This window comes from Hevea brasiliensis, chromosome 16 (genome assembly GCF_030052815.1).
Source record: "Hevea brasiliensis isolate MT/VB/25A 57/8 chromosome 16, ASM3005281v1, whole genome shotgun sequence".
In the NCBI taxonomy this organism is placed as follows: Eukaryota; Viridiplantae; Streptophyta; class Magnoliopsida; order Malpighiales; family Euphorbiaceae; genus Hevea; species Hevea brasiliensis.
In genome coordinates this window covers 67321179-67331063 of record NC_079508.1, presented here as the reverse complement: position 1 = coordinate 67331063, position 9885 = coordinate 67321179, and the positions used below count along the sequence as shown (strand labels likewise).

At 28.8% G+C, this 9885-nt stretch overlaps 1 protein-coding gene across 6 annotated transcripts; it reads right to left on the bottom strand.

The window, feature by feature from the left end:
* Nucleotides 1-2230: 2230 nt before the first annotated feature.
* LOC110631843 (uncharacterized) lies at nucleotides 2231-5253 on the bottom strand. Of its 6 annotated transcripts, none has more exons than XM_021779824.2 (4): nucleotides 5045-5253; nucleotides 4085-4238; nucleotides 3449-3996; nucleotides 2231-2806 (listed from the first exon to the last, which is right to left on the bottom strand). In XM_021779824.2, exons 3-4 carry the CDS (start codon nucleotides 3968-3970, stop codon nucleotides 2660-2662), a joined length of 669 nt encoding a protein of 222 aa, XP_021635516.2. In that variant the 5' UTR covers nucleotides 3971-3996; nucleotides 4085-4238; nucleotides 5045-5253; the 3' UTR covers nucleotides 2231-2659. The 6 variants fall into 6 exon arrangements, with proteins under 6 accessions (XP_021635516.2, XP_021635520.2, XP_021635519.2 ...); XM_021779828.2 differs by lacking the exon at nucleotides 4085-4238 and adding an exon at nucleotides 2935-3009 and having other exon boundaries at nucleotides 2231-2803; nucleotides 5045-5246; XM_021779827.2 differs by lacking the exon at nucleotides 4085-4238 and adding an exon at nucleotides 2935-3009 and having other exon boundaries at nucleotides 5045-5245.
* Nucleotides 5254-9885: the final 4632 nt, after the last annotated feature.

Below are 9885 nucleotides of genomic sequence, written 5' to 3'. Positions count from 1 at the left end.
AGGCCAGATGGTAAGCGCGCTACCAGATATTAGTTACCTTTCTCCTCCTTCAAATATATTAATGCATATGATACTAATGCAAACCATAAACTGCAATGATGCATGACTCGACAATGCAACCTAATACTGTGATAGTCCATACGGTGGGGCCAGATAATAGAAACAGATACCGGGCACAGGTGCCAATTCAAAACAGAAAATAATTTGTACAATCAATCAAAATCAATAAAAAATTTCAGATAGCAAATAATAACTGATAGTGCAATTTCAATAGTTTATTTCAATAATTTCAGAGAGTCAACAAGATCAAATCAATCTCAAATCAATTTAGTGTAACACATCGATAAATTTTATAGTCAAATATCAATCAATATAAATACATTAAAGGCATGTTCTCGGAATTCTAATGGCTCTAATGTAGAGATAGTTGACAAAATCAATTATTTAATCAAAATCGAAATAAAATGCAATAATAAAATAAAACTCTAAAAAATCACATGTAAGATAATTGTTAAAATATTGATTTAAAATTTCATTTCATAACAAACTTAATGCTAAGAAATTTTAAAAGGGATTAAAATGATACCATGTACTATAATTACCACTTACCTGAAACCTCCAAAATAATAGCTAGATTTAATAAAAGAGAGATAATTTCAGCTGACATAATGAATATTTGAATCTCTTACATACCCAAAATATAAAAGAAAAATATTAAATAATAATAAAAAAATAACTTTAATATATATATATATATATATAATCTAAATTGAAGGTTGCTATCTCACAGTAATCATGATCAACCCAATTCAATACCAATAGTAAAAAAAAAAAATAAATTTCTAGAGTAGTTGTAACAAATTAAGGAAAGAAAATAAAATCAAATTCACCCATTATTGAATAAAGAATGAGAAATTTTACCTTGAAAATAGAATCAAAAGTGATGAATAGAGAAGTAAAAATTTAGGAATTCTCTGCACACATCATATTATAAATCGTAAATTTATATATATATATATATGACAATAATTTAAAAGATAATAAAAATATCTGTTGAGAGCATTTGGTAGAAAAATGAGGTGATAAACAGGTTTTAAAGGTAAAGTTCGAAAAGATGATTAAGGTATATATATATATATATATATATATATATATATATATATATATATATATATATATATATATATTTCTAGAGTTCTATTAAACGTAGAATAAGATAAGAGTTATTATTAAATTGAATTATTTATATTATAGATATATATTTAATTTTAAAATAATATATATTTAAAAATAAATAAGTAAATTATTTAATAAAAAATATATATTTTTTATAAATATATTAAATTATTATTAATTAATAAAAATAAAATAATAATAAATAATAAATATATTTGAATTTCCACGAGTACTCTTATATCAAATCTCTGCGGAGTGGAAATTTCACAGCAGTATCCAGCCCACCAATCACTGAACGATTGGCACCCAAATAACAGGTGTAAGATCTAAAGGAGAAACAATTGACCAGTTTAGCATGTCGCTCTAGATTCCCTCATCCGTGACGTTTCTTCTACCAATGACCAACGATAACATTATCCAACACTGAAAAGGATTCTCTATATCGTAAGGCTCTGGGACAGAGTGTAAGCCGTACAATTTTAAAAATTACTTAAAAAAGCAGTGGATCTAAAAGAATAGTGAGATTTTAGGAGGGTAGAGAATGGAGAGAAAAGGTGAGGGTTCAGTTGGAAAAAAAAAAGAATTTAAAAAAAATTCTCACAAAATTATACACTATATGAATTTTGAATTTTTGAAATAAAAATTTATAAATTAAAAAGAATTAAATTACACTATATGAATTTTGAATTTTTGAAATAAAAATTTATAAATTAAAAAGAATTAATTTTTTTATTTTAAATGTAAAAATTAAAAAAAAATTGAATTAAATACTTATAAAATTTTATCTCAAACGAAGGAAAAAGGATTTGGATCAATAATTTGAAATGAGGGAAGCCATAGGGAAATTAATGAAAAAAAGCGGAGATTAGTAGCTCTCGTTAGTGCCAAGCCACCATTGCTGGAATAATTAGCCTTTATTTTAATGCTAAAATTAAAAATAGTGTAAGAAATATGTGAGTTCCAATCTTACTTTTTCTTTAGAAAAATAATGTTTTAAGTGCTTTAGGTTTTAGAAAGACATATTTTTTTTTTTTTTGGAAAAAGAAAGACATAATTATTTCTATGAAAACTCTTTATTAATATTAATTCAATAACAAAATTTAAAAAAAAAATTACAACTATCTTTTTTAAAAATATATATAAAGAAAATAAAGCAAAGAGTGTGTGCCACTTGCTTATCCACTTGACTCGAATGAATTCACAGGAAGTTGTGAGCCTCACAAATCCTCAAGTGCCTTCCACTTCCGCATCAAATCAAAAGTCGATTTTCCGCACCCTCAGTGGCTACCGGCCCTGCTTAGAGGAATAAACTCAGGCCGACAATTGTTGACAAATTTAAATATTTTTGTGATTGTTCACACGTCTTTTCTATGAAGTGCTCACCCTCCAAATAATGCTTAGCTGCGCAGGATGTTTTTTATTGGACAATTTCAACCTAGCCATCATCAAGAGAAGTGAAACAAAATAACTATTCAGCTCCTTTTCAATGTAATTGGGAAAATATTCCGGTCCCAGTGGCTCTACTCCCATCCAAATTACGAACAAGAAGTTTCTTGAACCAAATCTCAAGAAGAAACAAAAGTTTACGGTTCTCGTTCAATTTCTCCCTTCTCCACAAATATAACATCTTCTGCAAAAAAATCCAAACTAAATATATTTATTGTTCGCCCAGCTGCATACTCGACCGATAATGAAACACAAATTTATCAACCATACAGGTATTTGTAAATTCAATTATTGATTAAAAAAAAAAAAAACCTCGTTGAAGTCAAATTACTTTTATGGTAACTAATGAGCATTCTCCCATGAGAGCCCATCAACTTTCTTGGATGGCTTCAATAAATAAATAAATAAACCAACAATATAACAGCATAGACAATTCTCCAAGATAAAAGAATGAGAAAAGCATCATGTATCTTATATTAATTGGAAGTACTATAAAAAGATTTCTGATTTTAACGGCACAAATCTGTGATGTGGAAGTGTGTAGACATCAAAAACTTTAACACAAGTCCAAACTCTGAGAGTTAAATTGTTGGAATCCAACTAAAACAGAGTTCGGAGTTCGGACAATAGATTTAACAAAATCCTAAATGACATCAGGAAAGAAAAACATACATTCCAATAACAGTAATGAGAACAAAGTTTGCTTTATTTGCACCTCAAAATGTACTTGAATCATCTCTCAAACTGGCAATTAGCATGGAATCATGCATATTGAAGAATTCGAAAATTTTCCCCCCATGAAAAACTATTGATCTGCCAGACTTACCTGCTGCTTAACTCTGTGAACACAATCATAATAGCTCCTAGTTAAAGGAGCACACTTCAAAATATCATTACCATGCTCCTTGTAGCATGCCCGGCAAGCTTCATAATCACCCAAACAGGGCATAGGCTTCTGATATGGAAGCTTAAATTCCTTATCATGAAGATCCTTGGCCCTTTCTGTTACTGCTTGCAGCATGCCATCTTCCTGCTTCTGCAACTTTGCCAAAACTCTTTCACTTTCTTGAAGGACAGATCTAATTGCATCCAACTCTGTGCGTGCAGAATGTGAAGATGGGGTTGCTGGCAAGAACAATGGAGGTTGTACTGGCCATGCTGGAGAAGGAACCCCTTTGTGTGTTTCAAGATCATCATGAAGTTGCTTTTCATTCACCTTATCTTGGGGATGGGCAGATTCTTGGGGTATCTTAACTTTAGTTTTCTTTGGTTTCCTCTTTAACTTCTCACCATTATTGACAAGTCTATTAACAAGGTCAGCACTAATATGAATTGAAAAATCACCCATAATTGCGATTATCCTGGAAATTGTACCTGAAGATATCCACAGAAGATATTTTGCTCATTAGAATCAAATAATTCAGAATTTTTGACTAATATAATATGCAACATGCAGACACACTTTCCTCATATCCTTAACAATAGCAAATGACTTCTTTTGACAGCAGGTGAGAGGAACTACTCAGAAATCAGAATTCCGGAAAGTAATAGTTGAAGGGCATCAAATCTGATCAATCAGAAAACAGGATACCGAGAAAAGGTTTATGGTGTCTGACCTGTTCGTTATCCGGATACAAAAAGCAATGGCAGATGAATTAATAAATCAGCAAGATTTAGATAGATTAAATGTTCAGGAACATGGTTATGCATTCAAACTGCAAGAATCTTAAATAGGAAGAAGTGAGCTTAACCACAACTCAAATCAATCAGTTCAACCATAAAACTAATCCAACAAAGCGACAAGGAACATATTTGACGATTCATTTTTAAAGCAATTCAGTCCTTCTTTTACTAATCACCTATGCTTAAATTCAAGTCGATCATGATAGTAAGTAAACAAGTTTATCAAAAGATACATTAGTGACAATAAACAATATGAAAGTTCCTAAGGAACCTTCATCAAACTCATATTTGTAATTATAAATCAACCAGTACATTGACCAGATCAATTCTCTGATCATTGAGTTAACAAAATAAATTGAACTCTCAAAACGTTTGCAGAAGGCAGAGGGGGCATTGTCTTTCGCTTGACAATTAGCATGAAAAAAAGAAAAAAGAGCAAACACAAATCCAACAAAACCCAAGTTCCAAAAAGTGACTTTACAAGTTCACAACGAAGTAGGCATCACCAAGTTTCCCATATGACAGCTATCACACTCCATATACAAAACCCCCAAATAATACCGAAATTAGCAAAAACAAAAAAAGAATTAAATTAATAAGAAAAACCTGTAAAATGTAACTTTTCTCCAAAGGAAATCGAAGATTCTAGGGTTTAGAAGAAATAATTTCATTTTTTTCTTTCTCAGTTCGAACTGAAAAGAAATTCCAGAAGATAAATCAAAAGTGAAAAATTGCATACCAGCAAGAGAAGACTCAAGACAATAATTCCAGAATCGCTCCTCGATCACTATCCACTTAGGGTTGTTCTTCCTTTCTATCTGGAAAATAGACTGTTTATTTCATTAAAAAGACTATGTCGATTGAGAAATGCAATTTTTCAGGATTTAGTGGAGTTCTGGTATGCTGAGACAGACCATATGCTAGTTACCCTGAGTTCTCTCTTGTAGCCTTTTCGCTAATGGATTTATCATGATCCGGCAGCTCTTGATGCCACGTGTTGAAAGGTAGTTTAAGATGATTCCTTTGTATGAAAGTCAAACTATCCGCTAAATATAGCTCATTGCTTTACACACGTTGAATTAAGGGGCTTTCTCTCTGTCCTTAGCTGTTCTAGAGAGAGACATTTTCTCTCGAGTACTTCCTCATTTATTAGGTTTAGCCTCTTCTTCAGTCGACTTTGGGGCTACCTTTACCCCTTTCGAGAAGGGGTGCTCTACCCTGCTCGGAAAGTGGATTTCTCTCCCACCTTCGAGCAAGGTTGTGAATAAACTTTTGGTGTGTTTTTGAGGTAGATTGGGCTTCTTGGTGAGGGGGTGATTTTGATTTGTCTTTTCTTACAACTAGGTCAAGTTGCATGCTTGTGGGTTGTGCTTCTATGTTTTTCTGTCCTTGCTGTGTTTATGGGTATAGGTGACGCGTGAAGTTCAGACCTGAGGCTCATTTTGTCGAGATTTTGAAGAGAGTGCAGAATGCATGTGTTGGTGGTTATCGTTAAGGAGCCGATAAAGTCCATTGGCCTTTTCGAAAGGCGCGAGTGAGTCGCCGAAGAGTCATATCGCCTCCACCCTCTGTCATTGCTCTGTTGATCTGTGCTTCCCTTTCCATGGTTATGCCAATTTCCTTTTTGCTAACTTTTGGGTCCTTCCTAGGCTTTGCTCTAGCTTCTGGGGTGATTGTAGCGGCGAGCCTGTTCTTGGAATGATGGTTGCATCAATGCGTCTTGCGATTTTTTGTCTTCCCTGAAAGCTTTCTGTGACAGTGGCGATGGCGTCCTCTTCTTCGGCGGATCCTTCATCTGGCAGAACCAATTTGGAGTTTCTTTTGGGCCTTGGGCCAGCTCTTTCTGTTAATCTAGGTGGGTTGAGTTTTTTGCTGGGGCCCATATCTTTATTAGACCACTATCAGGACAATGGTTTCATATTTTGAAGATGACTTCAATAAACTCATCGGTTAAGAGTCAATATTTTATAAATATAGGATAGACTATATAAATATTCTATCATATAATTCAATCTTGATAAATCCTTAAGAGTGGTGGAGTCAATTTGTGTTGAGTGGGTCAATTCAGCCCACTCAACTTTATAAAAAAAATTTCAAAAGTATATATTATATATAAATATTTTTAATAATTTTAATAAATGAATTTTATTAAAATTAATAAAAAAATATAAATAAAATTATGTAAATGAATTATATAGTTATAAAATATTTAAGTTTGAACTCTTTATATATATTTTTCATATTTAAATTTTATTAACATAAATAAGAAGAGAATTATTCTTAATGTGTAGTTATTATTTTAATATTTTGATACACTAAATTAATTGTAAAATGTCATAAGTGATTATAATTTTTTTATATTAATTTTTTATTTATAATTCACTAATTTATTTCAAATTTTAATTTGATTATAATTTAATATACTAAGTTATACGTTATTCTAAAAAAGTTATTATTATTATTATTATTATTATTATTATTATTATTATTATTATTATTATTTCTTTTTTTTATTTTCATTATGTTTTTTAGAACTATCTTCGTAGATGTAATGCTAAAAAATTTAAAGTTACATCTCTCTAATACAAGCTTGAATTATTTATATTGGTGTTAATAAGTGTGGTTGACACTAATAGTTACATCGATAGTAACATTTTAAATTTTTAAATAATTATTTTATATATAAATTTTGATATTTTAATATATTAAATATTATTATATTTAAGTTGAATTTTTTTGAATTTTTAAAATTTAATTTTTTATTTTTTAAGATAATTAAATTTAATAATTTTTAAAAATTAATTTAAAGATCACGTGATAAGTTTTAAAATATATTTAGATTTCATAAATTTTTTTGAGTTTTTGATAATTTTATCGAAATTTTCTGAAGTCGTTTTGGGTTTTAAGGTAGAGTAAAAATTAATTTTTAAGTGTCATAAATCAAATCGGTTGAATTGAACTGAATCGGATAGGCCCTTTTCTTTTCCCCTCCCTCTCCTTCCTCTCTCTCTCTCCTCTCTCACCCCTACTGCCAGCCACCACTTCCCCCTCCTTCCTCCCTCACCAGTGTACCACCGACCACCCTTCCTCGTTGCCGTCGCCGCTTCTCCCTTCGGCTAGAATTGCAACCTAAAGTTTCCCTTCCCTCACGCATGCCTTTTCGTCTTCCTTCATCGTTTTCGGCAATTTCGGCTATAAATTGGACCTGGTCTTGTCCCCATTGTGTTCTTCTCCTTGTGAGTTTTCATAGACACTAATTTTACTAATTTTCATAGAGCGGTTTGTACGAATTAAGTCTGAAAATTTTTTGTCACACCTTACCCCTCTGTAAGGCATAACATGATCCCATAGAATACCTAATGAACTACCGAACTTCACATACCGATAACTCTTATTACATTCCCACAAGATTTTAAACAATTTTTTTACTTTGACAAGATTGAGCATTTTTTTTTAATATTTAAAACATAAAATTAATTAGTGGAAAGCTAGTTAACTTTTTTTTTTTTTTTTTTTTTTTCTGCTTCTTTTTTTTTAATATTTAAAATAAAAAAGAAGTGTTGGAAATTTTGGAATTTTTTGTTTTTTTTTTTTTTTTTTTTATTTTAAAAAAATTTTGTTTTTTTTTTTTTTTTTTTTTTTCAATAATCATAATAAAAAAAAAAAAAAAGTTTTTCTCTTCTCTACTTCTTTTCAAAATCAAATCAATCAATCAATCAATCAATCAATCATTCAAATCAATCAATAAATTTCATCATCTCAAAAATCAAAAAATCAATTTCAAACATATTTCATTTTCTTATTTTATAAACAATTTATGTATACAAAATACAAACATTTACAAAAAACAAAAATAAAAATTAAATTTAAATTTTTTTTTATTTTTATTTTTAAAACAAAAAAAACCCATCTTCATCCATCATCACATATTACATACACATACAACATTAAATAAATATATAATAAATAAATATTATTATTATAAATAATTATAAATGAGATCCAAACAATCATTCTCGCTTCTCTTCTCATCTCATCTCTCTCAGCTCTCTCCTAATATCTCGTATCTCGATAGATAGATCGACTACTAGGTTAATCTTTTATGGTGCATAATCTAAAATAATAAAAATTTGACTAAATAAAAATTTAAAAAAAAAAAAAACAAAAAACAAAAATTTAACAAAAAACATGAATTTTGAAAAAAAAAAAAATTCATTTCATCATCAAAAACTCAAAATAAATTTCATAAAACAAAATCATGCACAAAAAAAATCAAAATAAAACAATAAAAAGAAATAAACATCATCAAATGCAAAAGGCTAGCTCAAAGCTATCTATAATCACATCACATCATTCTCATCACTCCACACTCTCAACACTCAAACACAAACAATTCTAATAATCACAGAAATTAAATTGGTGTAGTCATGCTCATGGGTGATTCATGTATATCTATGATCTCAAATTTTCTCTCTTTAAAAAACATTTTTTAAAACATTTTCAAATTTAATATTTAATATAAATTTCAATAAATTTCAAATATCTAATATTTCATATTAATAAAATTAATCAATAATATATTATTATTCATAAAATAATTATTATTAAAAAAAATAAATTAAATAAATAAAAAACAGAGTCGGTTCTCAAGTGTTTCCCTCTTTCTTTTTTTTTTCCTGTTTTTTTTTTTTTATTTTTTCTTTTATTTTTTATATTTTATAAATTTAATACTTTAACATAAATAAAAAAATAAATTAAAAAAATTTTTTAGCTCAAATCTTCTTTTATTTTATTTTCTCTTTCTTCTTTTTTTTTCACTTTTCACTTTTAATCTTATTCTTTCAAGTACTCAAGTTGAATTCTTGACTTTCAAATTTTGGTCACCTCCACACACCTTTTCCCACCACACTGGTTTTAAATGGTAAACTGTTTTTGTTGGTTTGGCAAATTTAATTTTTTTTTTTTTTTTGTGCATTTTGGTTTTTTTTTTTTGGAGTTTTAAGTTTGGAATTTGGATTTATTTTTTTATTTTTGTTGTTTTTTTGTTCTCTTTTTCTTTGTTTCTTTTTTGTTTCTGTGTATTCTCATTTTGGTTTTGGATCATTTGTTTCAGTTTTTTCTTTTTCATGCAAATTCTCATTTTAAGTTTTGTTTTTTGCATTTTTTTTTTTTTGGGTTTGGAATTTTTTTTTTTGGATTTTAAGTTCATTTGAATTTTTTTAAGTTAAGTTCTGAAATGTTCTACTATTTCTTTTCTCATGTTCTCTTAGTTCTACTTAGTTTTTTTCATCTCCAAAGAAACACCTAAATCCAATTTTTAAGAAATCAATCATAACTCCATTATTGTTTGTTTGTTGATAAAAATTAAGTTTAACTTTTAATTTTTCAAATAATAAAATTATATTTGAATTTGAATTATAGGTTTATGGGATGATTTGAATGAAATATTTTTTTTTCAATTCTATCCTACTAACTATGACCAAATTAACAATTTTTTCGATCTTCAGTCGAATGATGACGCTCAATGACTTTTCATTTGCAATTTTCAATTTAATCATTTCATTTTCACTTTTTTTTTCA

What these genes read in the sequence shown, in the direction of transcription:
- LOC110631843 (XM_021779824.2), bottom strand. Translation starts at nt 3,970, where the DNA reads ATGGGTGATTTTTCAATTCATATTAGTGCTGACCTTGTTAATAGACTT. An exon ending in TTCACAGAGTTAAGCAGCAG is followed by an intron (nt 2,807 to 3,448) that starts GTAAGTCTGGCA and finishes ATTTTTTTGCAG; the next exon opens with AAGATGTTATATTTGTGGAG.